Here is a 21,664-nt window from a genome sequence, read left to right on the forward strand (position 1 = left end):
CAGCAAGATGGCAGCACCTAGCCAATCTAGAAATCTTGGATGGGAGTTCACCAGGAAATGATGCTGTAAAGCAGACTGGGAAACTGAACAAAAACAACATTTTGGAAGAAGGCAATGGCAAACTCCTTTTACATTGTTGCCAAGAAAACTACATGGATATTGTTGCCAAAAAAGCTACAATTTATCTTGAAGGGGACTTTATCTTTATCTTCTGATATTTCCATCTCAGCTATTCTATTTGAATATACAACATTATTAACCAAGTATACATCAAGTGCATTAAAAAGTCATGGCAGGAGGCAGCAACTAACCAAACTTTTGAATTTAGATTTCATTAGTATTTGGATGAGACAATCAGGCTAATCCCACCAGGGTGTCCACAGGATATGGTCAAAAAAAAGTCAAGATGGTGGTCCCAATGATGCAATCAAAGCTCCATCTGTTTGATGCACATATAAAAGTTTTATTGGAAGCGTTTGAAAAGAAACTTTGCAGACAAAGGCCGTGGCAAACAGCTTACATATTATGCCAAGAAAATTGCATGAAGACACCAGGAATTGGGCTCACCTTTAAACCAATTTTAAGTCGGATGTTGAGACATTTTGGGGAGAGGAGGACAGGAATTTGTACTTCTGGAGGCTCACCTTGGAAAAGGTGACCACCTTCATTTCCCTCCCATCCAGCCCCACTGGCTCTCAGGGAGAAGCCATAAATAAATCTAATTATAGGTGAACCCTGAGCACTGGACTGGGGTGTTAAAATTGCAGTTTGTTGTGCTGACAGTATGTGATGAATTTTCCTTTAAGAAATTCCTGGCAAAAGGCAATACAGCCAGAAAGCAGGAGGTGGGGATGAATCACCAAAATGAAAGGGTGCGGGGGGGGGGGGGGAGAGAAGATGAAGAAGGCAGGAAAAGTTAGTCCCGAAGAAAATATGCAGCCGTCCAACCTGACGTCAGATCTGTTTTTAATAAAGCTTCCCAGGAGCCGAGGAGAATCAACTCCCATCTCCTGTCAACCAAGCTGCTTGCAACGGACTCCGCAAGGGAGTCGATGTTGTCTTTTTTCAAGGTCTGGGTTCAATCAATGTCTTTCATTCTGGCTTCCAGTGATGAGGTGGCTTTTGCCCTGGCTTCTAGCAACCAACAGCATTTTGCAGGTAAGCACACCACCCTAGTTTGCTTTGGAAAACAAAGGAAAAATGCTAATTTCTAATGGTTGAAGGGGGTGGGGGTCAAAAAAAATCTCTCTGAGGCATTTAACTAACTGCAAAACTGGTGAGTTGGGGAAAGTTTTACAAAGCAGAGAAAGATGCGGTGGTCAGCTGATGGCTGGAAAACCTTTAAGTACAAAATGCAAGTTATTCAACTTTTTGACCCAGAGGGAGGGGTAGCTTTAGATTTGAGTGATGCTCCGGGGGTGGGGGGAGAGAACCTTTAGAAAAGCATGAGGCTAGACATAAGGAACCAATCTGTGTTGCTTTCCCCATGTGGCTGATCTGGTCTTGAAAATAAGTGGGGGTTACTCGGATGGGGGAATAAGGAACAGAAGGGCAAGAGGAGATATTTACAGAGCAGCATCTCAAAGAGGAGTTGGGTAATAATATTATCTGGCTCCTGAAAGATGAATCAGTGACTTAGAACACACGTGGCAGTAACTCTCAGGATGAGGCACCCTGGGAATTGCAAGCTTGGAGAATGAGATTGCGGCAAAGCTTGGAAGAACTATGAGAGCCCAAGGATTTGCAAGAGAGCAAACAGTGCAGAAGGGGAAGACTGCATTTCCCAGGTTGCAAAAGGATCTGGGCCACACAACACATGGGCTCCCTGCTTTCTCAGATGCTAATTCCACCTGAGTTTTGGAACTGGGGGTAAGCATTGTGAACTCAACCCAGAAAGTGGCTTGTTGAAAGGGGCTTGTTGAAGAGCATGCATAAATATATAAATATTAAGAAAAATTAAGCACAGGTTTCGGTATTGAGGTTTCTTGCCTCATTCAGATGCTGAGTAGGTAATGTAGATGAGCCTTAGTAACTGCAATGCCCTGAACCTTTGAATATCACTGGCAGGGAAGAGAGAGCTGGCAGATAACTTCTAGACAGCCATCAACCATTCAGGGGAACTACAGATCAGTCTACAGGGAAGGTTCAAATTATAAAGCACCATCTGTAAGAACCTCTAGTCTAGAAGGTAGGTAGGTAGAGAGACAGACATACAGTCAGTCTGAATAGTTCAGTGCAGGATGAAAGTCATGGTTCTGATCTACCACTGTCAGCCCTTCAAGGTAGTCCAGACAAGAAGCACCAACCATGCATACTAACTTTATCTTTATTGTACGGTTGCAGTAACAGAATCTTGCAAGTCTGAAAGCCCTTCTCCATTCCTTTACTTTTACTTTCCCAAAAACTAGGGAGAGTTCCTTCTGAGATGCTTCCCACACCCCTTTTCCTTCTGTGGGCTGTGATACCTTTTTGCATGAGGGTTGTCTAGTCTGCAGCTCTTCCTCCTGTCTCCCAAGGTCATTCCCATTCTTTTGTGCCTCCTGTGTTGTGATCAACCCAATGGTTTCAACAGGGGACTGGATATGTTCCTTTAGGATCAAGCTATCAACATGGTGGTCCAGTGCAGTTTGATATATTAATGCTTTCCTACTTCCTAGTTTATGCCGGAGAGAGACTGACCTGCTCAAAGTCACCTAGCCTGCTTCTAGGTTTCAGCAGAAGCTAAAATATGGCTCTCCCTATTCTTAGCCTTAACCATCACGTCACACTGGCTTGCTCTCCCCATACCGGCACTCTCACAGAATAAAAACATGGGGTCAATGGTAAAGAAAAACATATATTAGGGAGATAAAAAGCATGAATTCTTTTTGCCTCTCACCTACATCACTATAATTGTTTGGCCTTGAATTCCTTAGCAAGGCAGTGATTTGCGTGTTTAAAATAGGCTCACATAAGGCTTTCTGTGTGTGTTTACATTCTCTTATTATAACCTGGTTTGTGAGTTCTATGACCATTTTGGGCTTTTCAGAAGCATTAATGGAAAAGGAGGTACAATTAATTCATGCCTCCCATTAGCAGAGTTGATTTCTTGTCCAACCATGGGACAAGGTAGATCTTCCAAGAGAAACAGCATCATTCTTCTGGGGAAACGCACAATTGTGCTCTTGTTGGGCAAATGTATCTGATAATGCTATGATTCTCCTGGTCTTCTTGGCTTGATTTTCTTAATGGTGCATCTGGTTTAGCCTGTTGTACAAATCTGACGCATTTGATTAAAGATGGTTCAGAGTATTGTGTAAATCCTGAGAACAGGTTACTCAGTAACCTGGATAAGCCTGTTGCATGAACACAGCTATAAAGGTAGAGGGAGCCATTGAGATCATCATGTCCAACCCTCTGCTCAGGGCAGAAATCTAGACTCTGCTGGAACACATCCACCTCTTCTCTTGGGCATTAATTCTATTATTGAACTGTTCTGCCTTTTAGGAAACTTTTCCTAACATTTAACTAAAATCTAGAAGAAGGCAATGGCAAACCACTGCCAAAAAACCTTGCCACGAAAACTGCAGAGACTTCTCCAGGCAGTCTCAGGGAATCAGACACAATTTAACAGATTTTTTTTAAAAAAACTTTCCAGTAACTTTACTCCATATTCCATATCCTGCACTGTGGAATGCTAGGATGATAGAGAACAGACCTTGACCTTCTCTGGGACATCCATTCAAATACTTGAAAAGTGCTGTCATATCCCTGCCCCCACCTCAAGTTGTCTTTGGATGAGTACATTCTTCTCCCACACAGGCTTTCCCAATCTCCTTTTCCCATACACTTTAACTGGTAGAGAAATAATCTTATGCAGATGGTAAAATGTTAAGCAGATCCCACACTTGGTCTTGTAGGGGCTGATGGTGCCCATCCCTGGGAGCTTCACATAAAGTATGAAGATCTGCAGGAAGCATGCTCTCATCTGTACAGGGGTAGGCACAAAGGCCTTGACGGACCCAACAGGGATTCTCTTGGCTGTATAAACTCTGTCAGTTGTATAGACCCCGAGCACTGAGCAAAATTTCTATAATGGCTTAATGTCTCTGACTACCACACGGAAGATTTAATGTGGGGAGATTAGAGAGGAGAAAATGTTGCTGTGGCAGACAGAGAAAAAGGGGAAGAATAAAAGAATGTCAGAACATCTCCTGTTGATTATTGTTCAAGTTTCCACGGGAAGAAAATATCAGGTGGGGTGATATGGTGAAGCCTTGAAGTAGTTGAATTCTTCATTGTTTATGCAGAATTTGTTGCAGGAAACATTGCAGGGGGTGTCCCCAGTCTCAGAGCAGGAGGGATGATGCAGCCACATAGACTGTAGCTGGTGCAGTTTTGTCTACTCAAATGAAACTGCTGCTGAGCTCAATAGCACCTTGCAGAAGGAATTCAGTAAGTTCATGGTGGACACATCTCCTAAAATGAACTTCCAAGCTCAGAGGCAATTTACCACTGAATGTTGTCCACTGTGGCCCTCCTCTCCAGTTTTTCTGCTTCCCTGATGGTATCTCCTTAGCCAGCATGAGAAACAGAAGGTTGAATGCAATGAGCCTTTGGCCTGTCTGATCTAGGATGGATTGTCTGAGTTCTTAAATCAGTTGCCACTTGGCCAGTAAGCTGAGGAATATTATTTATTTATTTATTTATTATTCATATTTCTATCACCACCCATCTCCCCACAAAAGGGGGACTCTGGGCGGTTTACAATAAAATTCACCTTAAAACCACAATCAGCAGTCAGCATCTGCAGTAATCTTCACACCTAGAAATACAAAGTCTTTCACTGCTTCTACATTTTCTCCCTCTATTTGCCAGTTATCAATCAAGCTGGTTGCCATAATCTTGGTTTTTTTCAGGTTTAGCTGCAAGCCAGCTTTTGCACTTTCTTCTTTCACCTTCATCATAAGGCTCCTCAGTTCCTCTTCGCTTTCAGCCATCAAAGTGGTATCATCTGCATATCTGAGATTGTTAATGTTTCTTCCAGCCTTGGATTCCTCAAGCCCAGCATGTCGCATGATGTGTTCTACGTACAAGTTGAATAGGTAGGGTGAGAGTATACAGCCCTGCCATACTCCTTTCCCAATCTTAAACCAGTCCGTTGTTCCGTGGTCTGTTCTTACTGTTGCTACTTGGTTGTTATACAGATTCTTCAGGAGGCATACAAGATGACTTGGTATCCCCATACCACTAAGAACTTGCCACAATTTGTTATGGTCCACACAGTCAAAGGCTTTAGAATAGTCAATAAAACAGAAATAGATGTTTTTCTGAAACTCCCTGGCTTTTTCCATTATCCAGCGGATATTGGCAATTTGGTCTCTAGTTCCTCTGCCTTTTCTAAACCCAGCTTGTACATCTGGCAATTCTCGCTCCATGAACTGCTGAAGTCTACCTTGCAGGATCTTGAGCATTACCTTACTGGCATGTGAAATGAGTGCCACTGTTCGATAGTTTGAACATTCTTTAGTGTTCCCCTTTTTTGGTTTGGGGATATAAGTTGATTTTTTCCAGTCTGATGGCCATTCTTGTGTTTTCCAAATTTGCTGGCATATAGCATGCATTACCTTGACAGCATCATCTTGCAGGATTTTGAACAGTTCAGCTGGGATGCCATCATCTCCTGCTGCCTTGTTATTAGCAATGCTTCTTAAGGCCCACTCAACCTCACTCTTCAGGATGTCTGGCTCTAGCTCACTGACCACACTGTCAAAGCTATCCCCGATATTGTTATCCTTCCTATACAGGTTTTCTGTATATTCTTGCCACCTTTTCTTGATCTCTTCTTCTTCTGTTCGGTCCTTGCCATCTTTATTTTTGATCATACCCATTTTGGCCTGGAATTTACCTCCGATGGTTCTAATTTTCTGGAAGAGGTCTCTTGTCCTTCCTATTCTATTGTCTTCTTCCACTTCTGTGCATTGCTTGTTTAAAAATAATTCCTTATCTCTTCTGGCTAACCTCTAGAACTTTGCATTTAATTGGGCATATCTCCCCCTATCACTGTTGCCTTTTGCTTTCCTTCTTTCTTGGGCTACTTCTAGTGTCTCAGCAGACAGCCATTTTGCCCTCTTGGTTTTCTCTTTCTTTGGGATGTATTTTGTTGCCGCCTCCTGAACAATGTTGCGAACTTCTGTCCAGAGTTCTTCCGGGACCCTATGTACTAAGTCCAGTCCCTTAAATCGATTCTTCACCTCCACTGCATATTCCTTAGGAATATTAGTGAGTTGATCTGTGGGTCTTCCCTAATCTCTTTAGTCTGATCCTAAATTGTGCAAGAAGAAGTTCGTGATCGGAACTACAGTCAGCTCCAGGTCTTGTTTTTACCGACTGTATAGATGTCCGCCACCTTTGGCTGCAAAGGATGTAGTCAATCTGATTTCGGTGTTGTCCATCTGGAGAAGTCCATGTATAAAGCCATCTCTTAGGTTGTTGGAAGAGAGTGTTTGTTATGCAGAGTGAGTTGTCTTGGCAAAATTCTATCAGCCTATGTCCTGCTTCGTTTTGTTCTCCCAGGCCATACTTACCTGTAATTCCAGGTGTCATTTGACTGCCCACCTTAGCATTCCAGTCTCCCGTGATGAAAATAACATCTCTTTTAGGCGTGTTGTCCAGTAGGTGCTGCAGATCCTCATAGAACTGCTCTACTTCAGCTTCTTCAGCATCTGTGGTTGGGGCGTTTATTTGGATCACTGTGATGTTAGATGGCTTGCCCTGAATTCGAATTGAGATCATTCTGTCGTTTGTTGGATTGTATCCAAGCACTGCTTTAGCCACTTTACTATTAATTATGAAGGCTACTCCATTTCTTCTGTGGTCCTCTTGTCCGCAGTAGTAGATCTGGTGGTCATTTGATGTGAAGTGGCCCATTCCAGTCCATTTCAGTTCACTGATGCCCAAAATGTCTATCTTTAATCTTGACATCCCACCAAGAACCACATCCAATTTGCCCTGGCTCATAGATCTTACATTCCAGGTTCTAGTGGTGTGTTGATCCTTAGAACATCGGATTCGCCGTTCACCACCAGCACTGTCGGCCACTAGACGTCCTTTCGGCTTTGAGCTAGCTGCGTCATCACATCTGGGGCTAGTTGAACTCATCCTCTTTCTTCCCCAGTAGCATTTTGACCATCTTCTGACCTGGGGGTCTCATCTTCCGATGGTATACCGCCATGTCTCTGGTTGTACTGATCCATTTAGTTTTCACGGCAAGAATACTGGGGTGGGTTGCCATTACCTTCCCCAGGGATCGCATTTAGTCTGACCTCTTTGTCATGACCTTCCCGTCTTGGGTGGCCCTTCACGGTTTAGCTCATGGCATCATTGAGGTGCTCAAGCTCCAGCACCATGACAAGGTAACAATCCTTTGCTGAAGCAACAGCTACAATACTAAAATAATAAATAAATATAAATATGGAATCCAAGTGGGAAATTTCCATTCGGTAGGGAGAACTCTACATCACCAGCCACCCCAGGAAGAGCTGTTGCCCTTCCCACCCCAAGCGAGGCAGTAGAACCAGGTCTTCAAACCCTTCCGGAAGGTCGGGAGCGAAGGGGCCTGCCTCACCTCGGGGGGTAGAATGTTCCACAGGGTGAGCGCCACTGCAGAGAAGGCCTGCCTCCTGGACCCCGCCAGATGAAATTCTCTTACAGACGGGGTCTGCAACATGCCCTCTCTGCATGATCAGGTGGGGCGGGTCGATGTTATGGGGATGAGACAGTCCCTCAGGTAACCTGGCCCCATGCCATGTAGGGCTTTAAAGGTGATAACCAACACCTTGAATTGGACCCGGAAGCAGACTGGAACCCAATGCAGCTCATGCAGTAGAGGTGTTACATGTGCTGATCTGGGAGCACTCATCACTGTTCACGTGGCTGCATTTTGGACCAACTAAAGCTTCCGGATACTCTTCAAGGGTAGCCCCATGTAGACCACATTGCAGTAGTCTTTATGGGAGATGACCAGGGCATGAGTGACTGTCCAGAGGGCATCTCGATCCAGGAAAGGGCATAACTGGCACACAACCTGAAGTTGTGCAAAGGCCCTCCTGGCCGCGACTGCCACCTGCTCTTCGAGCTGGAGTCATGAGTCCAGGAGGACCCCCAAGTTACGCACCAGTTCTGAATGGGGCAGTGCAACCCAGAACTAAAGATGACAACTTCCCAGATACCAAGGAGCCATCAACCCACAGCCACTCTGTCTTACCAGGGTTCAGCTGAAGCCTGTTGTTCCCCATCCAGACCCCCACAGCCCCCAGGCACTGAGAGAGGGCAGCCACCACATCACTTACTTCACCCGGGATGGAGATATATATCTAAGTATCATCAGCATACTGATGGTACCTCATCCCATGGTGATGGATGATCTCACCCAGCGGTTTCATGTAGATGTTAAATAGGAGAGGGGAGAGAACTGAACCCTGCAGCACCCCGCACAGCAGGGGTCGAGGGTCGGATCTCTCATCTCCTATCACCACCGACTGGGACCAGCCCTGGAGGAAGGAGGTGAACCAGCACAAAACCACGCCGCCCACCCCCAACTCCCTGAGCCATCCCAGAAGGATACCATGGTGGATGGTATCAAAAGCCACTGAGAGGTCAAGGAGAGCAAGGATGGATGCACTGCCTCCATCCCACTCCTGCCAGATATCATCCATAAGCGTGACCAATGCAGTCTCTGTCCCATATCCCAGCCTGAAACCTGATTGAAAGGGGTCTAGATAATCCGTTTCATCCAGAATCCTCTGAAGTTGTAATGCCACCACTTTCTCAACCACCTTCCCCAAAAAGGGGAGGTGGGAGGCTGGATAAAAATTGTCCAGAACAGTAGGGTCCAGCAATGGCTTTTTGAGGAGGGTGTGTACCAGTGCCTCTTTAAAAGCAACCGGAACCACTCCCTCCCTCAAAGATGCATTAACCATCACCTGGACCCAACCACATGTCACCTCCCGGGCTGCTTTCACAAGCCAGGAAGGGCATGGGTCTAGATGACACATGGTGGCATTTACAGTCCGGAGAATCCTGTCCACTTCCTCAGGCCCAACAGGATCAAACTGTTCCCAGATAACAGGGTAAGTACATTCCCTCAGCATCTTCCCAGACTCTGCCCCATGCTTAGAGTCCAACTTGGACCGAATCTGAGCGATTTTACCCTGCAGATGCTCAGCAAACTCCTCCACACGTCCCTGTAAGTGGGAGACAGAGCTCCCCTACCTAATAACAATCACGTAATTTTAAACAGGGCCATCAGGTGTTATTCTGAGGATGCAATAAGAGTGGAGAAATATTGGCGTTTTGCCGTTCTTGCCGCCACAAGGTAAGCCTTAATAGCAGCTCTAACCTGTGTTTGGTCAAATTCAGTCTTTGTCTTCCTCCAGCGGCGCTCTAGGCATCTCTTAACCCTCTTCAAAACCCTCAGCTCCTCCGTGAACCACGCAGAGTGTCAGGTTGGATGAGGCAAGAAAGGCCACGCAGGCGCGATCCTGTCCAAGGCCATGGCCACTTCCCTATTCCAGGTTGCAGCCAGGACCTCTGCTGGACCATGCAGCAGATCCCTGGGTATAACCCCCAGCTCCTTCTGAAACCCTACCGGGTCCATCAGTCGCCGGGGGTGGATCAACCAAATGGGTCCTGCCTCCCTGCGGAGGGGGGCAGCACAAGAGAATCTCAAAGCCACCAGGGCATGATCTGACCATAACAAAGGGACAGTAAAATGAATGTAAGAGGAGCCCTGGGCCAGCATTTTGTGTCACTGCAGGTATTTGGGAAGTTCATCATCCTGGACTGGAGGACAATGACTTCCTTCCACTGTCTCTTCCCAGCAACTGGCCTATAGAGCCATATGCTTCTTATTCAGGATTTTGACAACAGCCATCCATATTAATAGCTGTTGATAGCTTGATCCTAAAGGACATATCCAGTCCCCTGTTGCAACCACTGAGTTGATCACAACACAGGAGGCACAAAAGAAGACATTGCTGGCGATCTGCCCTGGGGGACTGTTACACATTTTGGCGAAGAACATTCACCAGACAAGTTGATTTCATGTGGAGAAGGTCCCTAGGAGCTAAAGCACAGGATCTTAGGATCATGGTGACTTAAGACATATGTCTTTCTTCCAGAGTTCAATTGTACAAATTCCAGAGTTTAACTGTGTGCTGTGCAAAAAAAGTATTTCCCCCTGTCAGTCCTAAATCTCTCTGCATTTCATTCCAGTGGATGACCTTGACCTAATGGAAGGCATTTTCTCCATTCCTAGTCTTTCTCTGTTCTCTGTCCACAATATCTAAGATCCATGGATGAGTTTCTCTCTGTTTCCCCTTACTCTCCTGCATTTCATGCCAAAGAGCTCACTTCTGTGGACTTCTTCAAAGGAAGCTGTTCCAGATATCTGAATTTCCCTTGTTTTTTGCATTGTTTCTAGTTGTATCGTATCCTCCTTAAGGGACACTGATCAGAAGTATACACAATACTCCCAAAGTGGTCTGACCACAGAATTGAATAGGTGAGCTGGGGCCTTCCAGATGTTTTGGATCATAATTCACACAATTCTTTGCCATTGTCCAACCATCTGGAATTGTCAGGGCATCTGGGTGGACCTGGTTGCCTACCCATCCTAAGTTATTCTGTGCTTTGTGTAACTGTGGCACTTAAACCTATAATGTGCAAATTCCATTTGCTTGAGGATTGAATTAGGTCTGCATGACCCAATCTAGGGTGCTTATGACTACTGATGGGAATGGGAAGACTGGTGGAAAAGTGGTAGTGGTTTCCCTGGAAAACAGCAGAAGCAGAATTAGAGCTCACAGTCTACCCAGGTGAAAGTAGCTATTCAGTATGTGTGTCCCTCCAACACCACACCCTTCAGTGTTTCCCCGGGGAAAATGAGGACTCTCCTGTTTTCAACTGCTCTTGAATGCATGTAATAGGAATGGAGAAAGTGGCCTTCTGTTAAAATGAATGTCCATTTCAACCAGTGGTTCTCAGCTGGGAGGCACATATTTTTGGCACCCAGGAGAACCTATGCTATCCTCATAGCAGAAGACTTAATGGCAAGTTGGAAGAGCTGAGATTTTCATGGGGCATGTGCACTTACTAGGGGTTGTTATTAAGGTTAGTGTGTGTATGTTTGAGAAGAGTTGGTGTGTATGCATTGTGAGAGGCTGGTCAGGGGTACATTAGGAATGTTAAAGCCATTTTGTGGGCATAGTAGTCACAACACCACTGTTATGGGAGACTTCCTAAATCATTGGGAGTGCGGAAGGGAGGGAGGGAGGGAAGTTATGAACCTTGGAATGTATGTCTGGTCCCCAACAACCCCTTTACAGCCCTCAGAATTCCTCTGACCATGGTTCCTGAAAACTGGTAGCCCAATTTCCCACCACTTTGGAGTGGGGAATACATGGAAACATGGCTGGCTGGGGAATTCTGGGAGTTGAAGTCCACACTTCTTCAAGCTGCCAAGATTGAGAGGGAATTCTGGGAGTTGAAGTCCACACTTCTTCAAGCTGCCAAGGTTGAGAGGGAATTCTGGGAGTTGAAGTCCACACTTCTTCAAGCTGCCAAGGTTGAGAGGGGATTCTGGGAGTTGAAGTCCACACTTCTTCAAGCTGCCAAGGTTGAGAAACACTGCCTTAAACCTTACACTGCACTGGATAGCAGGTTCTTTCTTTCACATATTTTATTGTTTTTATTTATTTTGTTTTTAAGAATATTTAGGGTCTGCCCCAATCCTACCAAACTCTGGGCAGTGCACAACAATGGCTATTCCCCCATCACATTAAAGTCATATATAAATAATAAAAAATCAACAATAAAAGCTGAATATATTAAAGGCACCATTCACCTAAACTAAGGGACAAATGCCCCCTTGGAATAGGGCTACTTGGCCTACATTTGAAACACTTGTCGGTACAGGCCATCCCTATTTAAACCCTGCTTACCTTTTTAAAGAATCACTCTGTGGCTTACGGCATATCTTTTTTAAAAGAATGTGTTTCTCTCCCTCTCATACACAGACACGCAATTAAATGATTATAAAACAAATAAACAGAAGAAAAAGCAGTATGTTCTAATAAGCTATGAAGGGATACAAGGTCAGGACTCCAGCCAGACTACAACCCAGAATGCGATTTCATTCCCAAGATTTACGACTCGTTACAATTTATGGTTTAGTCAACTAAGTGGGCAAGCGGATTCTTGAAATAGTAAAAGTAGAATAAAATCCCCAGATGAAGTTTCTCCTAGCCTGCAGGACCTTGGTGATTTAGCAAACTAAAAAATTTCAGCAGAAAATATGCTAGGGTGGGAACTCAATAAAACCATGCCTAAACACATATTACCAAGGCCCACGACTGCCTCTTTGACTCTGTGGATTTCATCCAAGGTTCTTGATCTATTTTGATTCTACAGTGCTCAGTCTGTTTCTCAGCAGCAGTTGTAATATCCTTACCTTCAAATAATAGCGAGAATCATTTAGTAATCTTTTGTCCTCCAAATAGCATCCTGTCTCTCAAGGCTGTCTTCATGAGATGATTTCATTTACAACAAACTTAAGAGGTAGAATTAGAGAGAAATAGTGACTTGGACATATCCATCCACTAAGCTATAGGGCTGATTGGGAATGTGAACCAGATCCCACTGCCTTAAGTCAAGTGTCTGTAATAATACACAAGAACCATATTCACACAACACACTTAGCTGGTTACCAAATTAACCAATTTTCTGGCTTTGGACAATGTCTTGGATCTAAACTTGGCAACCAAGCTGGGCTTTTCCATTCACACACAGAACAAAGCAGCCAGGATTAAAACAAGCGGAGTTTTGCACATGGTACAGATCTGCTGCTTTGCAGATTACTTAACCTGGTTAAGCATGTCATGCCTAAGACAGTTTAACAAAGAGCCAAAAGCACCACCTACCCATCATGAGCCTCTGGTATTTTGGATCATATCCACTTATTCCTCAAGAGCATCTGGTCCTGCTGGCTGGTCCAGAACTATTATCCAGAATATGGAGAAGATACCATTTCTGGAAGGCTACTTGAGAACATTTTGGGACAACTCAAGGTCTTGCTTTTTATGACTTACAGTACATCAGGAGGTACATGATTTGTAATAGAGGTACATCTGTTCCCCGGTGGAGCCTCATGTTCAAATCTATCTCCCCAAGTGGTTTTTCAGTGGGAACTTGGAGGGGCTCTGGGGGTTTCACCCAAAGATTTTAAGGGCTAAGTGCAGCCTTGAGCACCCAGTTGTGCACAACCCTATATGTGTAGTTGTTTTGCTGTTGCTGATGGGGATGGGAAAGAGGAAGGAGGAAATTCCATGGCTGAGTCTAACCAAAAAGTTGCGACAGAGCTCCCTCTTTCAAATATTCAGACTCCCCCCCCCCCCCCAGAACTGTACTCTGAGATTTTTAAAGTATGAGAGGGCAGGGCTTGGGTGGAACTTGCAAGCTTCTGAATGTAAAACAGTTGCTCTGTTATTAAGTTACAGCTAATGCTCCTGCCAGAATTGAGAAGACTTTCATTTTTTAAAAAAATAATTTTATTAAAGTTTTTAATAAACATAGTAAAAAGAAATACCAACTAAACTAAAAGAAAAAAGAAAAAATATAAGTGCAGAAAGTGCAGAAAAAAGAAAAAAAAGAAAAAAGTAGAAGAGGTAAGAAAAAGGCAAGAAAGACAATATGGTTCTGTTAGGGTAGGCAATCCTTACACAATAGTAAAGAAGTGGCTTTCAGCCTTCATCACACTGAGCATCAGCTAATATACTAACTTTTCACCTTGTTTTAAAGTTACAAATAAAAAAAAACTCTTCTCCCCATAGCCTTTTATCTATGCACAGTCCAAAAATCATCATCTTTTCAATCCTGAGTCAGAAAAAATCCATTAGGAGTTACCAGAAATATCAAACAGTTTATCTCTGGTCAAATAGTCCAACTTTATATTCCTTCTGTTTGCTCTGTACAGTCTTGACCTTTAAATCATTCCTGTGGCATTGCAGGATTTGATCTTTCATTGTTCTTTGGCATTTAAAAGAGTCTTCAAAGCTTTCACCAGCCTTCTTTGTAAATCCCATAAAGAGGCATCATCCAGGATTTCTTGTCACAGCTGTTCCATGTCCAAATCCTCTTCTTGATTTGTCTTTTGTATTCCTCTTTTGGTAATCTCAATTTTGTTGTCTTCCATGCCTTTAAACTCTATCATGTCTATGTCAAGTTAAAGTTTTTAAAAAAAATTTCTCATTGTCTTCTAAAAGTTTATCCATTGAAATCTGTATCCTTTCTGAGATATTAGTTATTAATGTTTCAGCCCATGTAAAAAACTCTTTAACATAAGGAAAAGTTATAGCTGGCTTAGCAATTTTAACTCTTTTCTGCCTGGTCCTTTAGTTCCTTCTAGTGTCCATTTGCACCCTTCATCAAGCCTCAGTTCCTAATATGGGTTTAGTTCCATTTCAGCTGTTTCCCATGAGGATATTATTTATAATTAAATACTTGTTTTTCAAGTCTTACAGCAAAAATAACCAATATTCCAAATCTCTCTGGTCTCCCAATCCATTTAAAACTTTCTTAAATCAAAATCCTTCTTTTTTCCTGCTTTTTGCCAATTGAATATTATTTTAAATTTTTGAGACTCTATTTAAAATTTCTTAAATCTGAAGGAGAAGGTAAAACTCACTGGGTGTCAAATTAGGCTCACTGTTTTGAAGATCTCTAACATCCATAAAGTGGTTAAATGGAACATTTCCAAAAGTTATTAGAAAGTGAGTTTGACTGGCTTTGTGTCCATGAAAGGCTCCACCACTGCTGAGAGCAAAGACGTTGTCTCCCTTGGCTCCTGGTGCTCAAACCCACAGAAGACCGCTGTTTTATGGTCTCCTCGCAAAGATCTGCCATTCAGAGCACTCATGGGTGATCTCCCAATCTCTCCTTCTCTGGAGAAATTCAAAAGACCAGTCAACTCGCTGGTCTTTTGTTCTACACAGCAGTTGTTGTCTCCACTCATCTGCAGAGACGTCTTCAGTCAGCCATGACGCACAATGGAAACCTCAGAACTGAGAGGACTTTCAGAAGATGGCCCCTAGAGACTCACATATACATACACATTAATGGGTTGCTACACTCACACACCCAGTTTCTCTCTCCTCTCCCTAATTGCATCTGCTCCCCTACTTTCTCACAGGGAAGGAGAAAGGGAAAAGGAAGAAAGAAGAGAAGTACCACTAAGGTACTTACAAACTGTGCACATGTTTGATCCATAGATTAAATTTCAAGGCCATTTAGTTGACTCTCTGAATTGAACCACCATTTTGAACTGAATTGAGGATTTCAGCTGAATCATCTACTCAAATTGGATGCCTTTGATTCAACTTGATTTCAGATTGAAGCATCTTATTGACTCAGTTTCAAAAAGAGTATAGAATACATTAGATTGGAGCCAGTTCACACATTGTTAGGAACTAGCTACATTGCTATTGTCCACCAACCCAAGCTGGACAAACCACGGTATATAAACTGAGAGCAAGGGCCACTCCCTCTTCGCACTGAAGATGTTGCCTAGTCTGGCAATGAAATATCTGCAAGAAAACAAGGTTCAGAGAGCACCAAGGACTCCAAATTGCTGTTGGGACAGGGTCTTCATCTGATGTTAATAAAGATAAATAAAAGAGGTACATGGGGTCTCTTCAGGATGATGGTCACTGGAACTGCATCCACAGGTCTAGTTCCTCATGCAAAAGTATCTGTTGAATCTGGAGGTTTCATCAGGATGATAAAATGTGTGCTGTAACATCATGGTGCAAATTCCTGCTGTACAGGTAGTCCTTATTTAGCAGCTGCCTTGTTTAGCAACCATTCAAACTTACAACAGTGATGAAAAAGGAGCTTTATGACCAATCCTCACATTTATGACCTTTGCAGGTCTGTAAAACAAAGGAAGCTGAAGTCAGGTCATAAGCACAGTCGTGTGTTCACTTAGTAACCACTTCACTTAACAACCAAGTTGTCAGTCCCAATTGTGGTCACTAAACAAGGACTACCTGTAGATGTGCATGCAATATTGTGCTGAAGGTACAATGTGGATGCAGTCCATCACAACATTGTGATGCCTGCTTCGTCATCTGCCTTGCCTGCAGAGATTGAGGATGTACAGCACTTTGGGCCCCTTGACTTGGCTAAAAAAACTTTGTGGTGCAAACAAAGGCTTTAACCAGTCTAGCTCAGCACCCTCAATCCTGACTTGGAAAAGGATTTCAAGCAGGGATCTTCACCAGACAGATGCCTCAAAGGAAAACCTCAGTTCTCAGGCTCAGACTGTGGAGGAGTGACAAAGAATGAGGACAATGCAGATGAGCCAATATGATCAAAGAAAGGTCTCTCTGGGGGCAGATCAATAGATGAGGTTGGGTGTGGGAGGTGTCTGAATCTGACCATACTGATGATGCAGGAATCAGACCACAGTCAACTTCTGATCTTTCATTTCATTCCATTCCTTGGGAGCATGAGAGGATGAATTAGCAAAAAGGGAAGACATTTTTCAACATAGCCAGCTGCAAGGCGTGTGCCTCAGGAGGTCTGTTTACTGCAACGTACCCATTTCTAACTTTCCTCCTAATCCGTGCCTGGCTCAATGTGCTTCAGGAGGCTTGTGGAACCCAGCAACATTTGGAGGAGAATAATCATGAGGTCTCAATCAGCGCAAGAGTCAGTGAGATGCAGACCACGTCAGCCGGCACCCCAGGCAGAAGGAAACTAGCTGGTGCCCATTGCTGTAAGAAGAAGATGAATAAGATGGAGCAAAGGGGAGTTGAGCAATGCCAAACAGCACAGGCTAGACTGGGAAGTAAAAAAAAAAAAGATTTATAATGTTGCCATTAGATAACCCAAAGATGAACTTGGGGGAAAAAAGAAAAAGAAAAAAATTATCCCACCTCCACGACCACCCCCCCCCCGAAAAGAAAGATGAACTCCCAACCCCACCCAGCTGTGTGAAGTAACCATACCCATTTGGCAACACCATCCTGCTTAATATAAGTTGTGCCATCACCAAAATGCTTGGTAGAGTGAAGAGCCTGGCCACATCAGCGTTCCTGTCCTGGAACAGATGAATACCATCTCACACCTAAGCCTTCACCATTCTGTATTCTTCGATCATGTTCACAAAGCAGCAATTGCATTGTAATTGTGGGGATTGAGTAAAGTGTGCACTGAGAGTGTACATTTGGGATCAGTGCACAGATGTGTTTCAGGATAAAAGGTGGGCAAAGGTGCATATTTAAATCACACCCCTTTAAATCTCACAACAGTAAAGTTGGTTTTATTCTTGCTTCAACGCTGCCCCCTTATGCTTAGACGTTAGATTACAAATAAGTGGAAATTCTGCTATGTCACCAATAACCGGATTTTAATTGTGAAATTCAGCTGTTGGTAAACCCTTCGTCAAACTTCTCACACATCTCTCTTCAGTGAAGTGTATTCTGATTCATTTTGACAAGATTCACTTCTCAAGAAGTTGCTTGAGAAGTCTAAATAAGCTAAATTTCTCAGAGGAGTTTAGCCTGTCTTTGTAAGTATAAATAGCAAAATGAAAATACACATGTTCAAATGTTGTGGACAGTAGATAGATGAAACTGCATATAATTTCTTGATGAAGATATGCCAGATATTGGGATCCACAGGTCACAATAAGATTTGCCTGACATTTATTTAAATCAGGAGTTTGGTTAGATTTGACTATGTGCCATCAAGTCATTATTTACTCCTAGTGACCATATAGATAGATTTTCTCACAATGAACTATCCCGAATCTGTTCTTTCAAGTCTCCCCACAGTGCACTCATCACCACTCTGAGAAATCAGGAGTAGGAAACCTCTAACTTCCAGATGTTGATAATTTAACACCAGATCTACAAAGATCAGAATGGTGCAATGTATTCCCTGTGATGCTCTGTGGAAGTGAAAGTTGGACTTTGAAGAAGCAGGATAGGAAGAGCATTGATGCCTTTGAAATTTGGTGTTGGAGAAGACTCCTGAGAAGACCATGGACAGCCAAGAACACAAACTGATGGATCATCAAACAAATCAACCCAGAGTTCTCTCTCAAGGCACAAATGACCAGGTTCAAATTATCCTACTTTGGACACATTATCCAAAGATCCAGCTCTCTGGAGAAGGCTCTGATGCTGGGAAAGGTGGAATGGAAGAGAAGAAGACAACAAGGTGGATGGATTCAGTTGCAGTGGTGATAAGTGCACTGTTGGGAGACTTGAAAGAACAGGTTAGAGATAGATAGTCATGGAGAAAATCTATGTGGTTGCTAAGAGTCAAAAATTACTAGATGGCACATAATCAATCAATCAATGAAGTGATCAATGAAGCTTAAGCTTTTTAATAAAATGCATTACTTAGAAAAGGTGCTACCAAACTCCTCCTGACTTTTTGCCACTATCAACTAATATGGCTCTTCTCCTTCAATGTCCACAAAGAGAAGTTTCCAGAATAGATGTCTCTGATCTATAGGGCAGAGACATTTATATTTATAATGTGAAGAAAAGGCAATTATGAATGTGTTGTTTCATGATAGGATCTTCTTTCATGTTGATACAGCTGTGCCTGGTATATCTAAATAGCTTGGCTGAAAGCAAATTGGCAAAAAAAAAAAAAGCAATTTTCCAACACTCTGGTTTTCATCTATTTTTCAAGGTGAATTCCTTTTGGGCCAGAGCTTCCAAAACTCATTTCTTTTGGCCCTGGATTTCAGTATGGGAGAGATTTAAAACATTTGTTGCTTCCTAAAATTTACTTTTCCATGGCTCTTGTATTCTCTTTGGATTGGATCCAGTCTCCTTCATATGGAGAGTATCAGTGGGATGGATGTTATGAATAAAAGGCCATATTGATGTCAATAGAAACACTTTATAGTGGTGTTTCTCAAACTTGGCAGCTTTAAGATGTGTGGACTTCAACTCCCAGAATTCCCCAGCCAGTGAGCTGGCTGGGGAGTTCTGGGAGTTGGAGTCCACACATCTCAAAGTCACCAAGGTTGAGAAACACTGCTCTATAGCTATGCGTATAGAGCTATAGGATATCAGAGGGCTGTTGTTGTTTACTTTCCCCTTTCCTCAGCAATTCCCAAAAGAGCAGTAAAAACAATCTTAAAGCAACAATAAAACAAAGAATCATTAAAAGGGATAAATACAAAATGAGAGGCAAGGTTACTTTTACAAAGAAAGGCAATTTGAAAAGCAAACTGCTATATTCCAACTGCTGTTTGCAACCAATAAATCCTTTGGTTCCAAACATCAGGAAGCTTAGTGCTGAAAACTATCAATAACCTGATGACACCCAGCAATATTTTTCAGTTTCATCCAAGGAAGCACTGTGTTTTTATTTATTTATTTATTTATTTTTGGCACAGAGAAGAGAGGGTTAATGGACTGTTAGTCCAATTTTTAATCTAATACTCCATTAGGGTAGACAAGCGAAGTGAAACCTTGAACAACAGGTGCTAAGTGGAACATTGTAGAATATTTTGTTTTTTGTCTGCGGGAAAGGAAATAATTTGAATTTTGTAGGTGGCTGGGGAAAGCAATTAAGACATTTCTGGCTGACTTCCAGCATCTTGAGATGAAAAATAGATACAGTACATTTACTTTCTTCCCAGCAGTTGAACCTATGTATCATTTTCTAAAACACTATCTAGAAATGGGCACAACTGGTCTCTTTAAATTCTTATCCAAATTTATACACAGAGGGGTGAATATTTCTTCCTATTTTTCCAGGGAAAGGTGAAATCACCTAACCATTTCTCAAGAGCCGAATAAGAGCATGGCTACCGAAAAAGCCTCAAGGGAAGAATTTCTTCTCTTAAGAGCAAATAGAAATCTAAGAAACTGAGAAAATTACTATAGAATTAAACAAACAAACAGGAGGACCTTCAGATGGTCACTCATGATCTGTTCACCTTATGACTGGACTACTGCAATGCACTCAATGTGGGCCTGCCCTTGTTGACCATCTGGAAGCTACAGCTGGTTCAAAATGCAGTAACTTCTTATTATGCTCATGTGTCCTTGATGCTACGCAAGCTGCATTGGCTGCCAGTCAGATTCCAAGCACAATTCAAGGTTCTGGTCATCACTTACAAAGACTTACATGGCAGAGGGTCTGGTTATCTGAGGGACCATCTATCTTCAACTGTTCCTGGCTGCCCGGTACTTCAGAGTAGGTGCAATCCAGGTCCCTTCTGTTAAATGTTGCCATCTTGTGGGACCAAGGAACCATGCCTTCTGTGTCAGAGCCCCTGCCCTCTGAAAGAGCATCCCTTGGAGGAATGCATGGCTCCCACTCTCTTGGTTTCTGGAAGTCTCTTAAGATCTGGTTCTGTTCTCCGGCCTGGGGTTAATGTGCTTGTTAATGTCCCCCTGTTGTAACCTAGAAGCCAGACCTGGGTTCAAGAGCTGACTGCCTCAAAAAGGATCCCATTTTTTTTTTAGCTCTTAGAAAGTGTATTCACCTGCTACCAACTTTTCTACCAGCAGAAGGACCTCTTGGAGTGACTTCCCTCCCTCTTGGGGGTATCCAGTAAGAACAGGAAATCCCACCCCTAATTGTGAACTTCGTATAGGCTTTATTATTAGAATTAGTATGCAGCCACCTGAACAGTATACACAAAAATATTGAATAAAAAGTCCAGGAACAAACTCCATTTTATCCTCAGAGGTAGGATGGTTCTATAATCTAGTTCTAAAATACCCTGAGAGCTGTTGTTGTGTTACAACTGACAAAAATTTAGTTTTGCTTTGATTTACTGGTTGTGCTCATGCAGCCTCCCTAACCTGCTCTGTTAAAGATCTTGTGGCTGCAGTCAGATGACATATTAAACATGGTGTCAGCCTTGTGAGGTAGTCCAGACAAGAAACACATCCATCTTTATTGTAAGGTTACATTAACAAAATCTTGCAAGTCTGAAAGTATATCTCCCCCCACCCTTGCCTTTACAGCCCAAGAAACTAGGGGGGGGGGGTCCCTTCTGAGATGCTTCACACACTCCATTCCTTCTGTGGGCTCGGCTGCCTCTTATCTGACCACTGCCTAGTCTGCAGCTCTTCCTGCTGTCTCCCAAGGTCATTCCCACACATGGTTTATTTTAAGCCTGATTAGCTCTTTCTGTGGCTTAACTGTTAATGCAGATTCAGCCTGTTTGGTGGCTTTATGGTGCAAGAGACGGAACAAATCCAGAAAATGACTTAAATCAGTAGCCCGCTTGAAGCTTGGCATGTGAATCTGGCAGGCAACAATTTAAAACTGTTGTAAAGCATGGGAACTAGCAAGGTGGTGTTGGTGATGGGGGGAATCAAGTGTTAGCTGTGCTCTGCATAAAGGGAGTAATGCAGAAGTTTGCCTAAAAGAGACTTCCTGTTAGTAAGGGGAGGGCAAGTTCTTTTGAACAGGGCCACACCATTTATTAAGATTAGGGACCGAGCCAGTGCAATCACGATGTCACCACGCAGCACGAATGGGTCCGAAGCTCTTGATGCAAACTGGGCAGCATCTGCCTCAATGGAAGGAGTTGATAAAACAGCGTTTCGCTGCTCCGACTTTTCTTTATAAGGCAGGAGAA

The 21,664-nt window shown here is 43.2% G+C and overlaps 1 protein-coding gene across 1 annotated transcript in view; it reads left to right on the forward strand.

Moving 5' to 3' along the window:
* Positions 1-896: 896 nt before the first annotated feature.
* The window catches only part of CCN4 (cellular communication network factor 4), a 32,579-nt gene continuing 11,811 nt past the window's right edge, over positions 897-21,664 (forward strand). Inside the window, exon 1 of the mRNA XM_063299695.1 lies at positions 897-1,158. Coding sequence (XP_063155765.1) covers positions 898-1,158 — 261 coding nt within the window. The 5' untranslated portion in view covers position 897. The remainder of the gene's footprint in view (positions 1,159-21,664) is intronic.

Source organism: Candoia aspera, chromosome 3 (assembly GCF_035149785.1).
Source record: "Candoia aspera isolate rCanAsp1 chromosome 3, rCanAsp1.hap2, whole genome shotgun sequence".
Taxonomy (NCBI): domain Eukaryota; kingdom Metazoa; phylum Chordata; class Lepidosauria; order Squamata; family Boidae; genus Candoia; species Candoia aspera.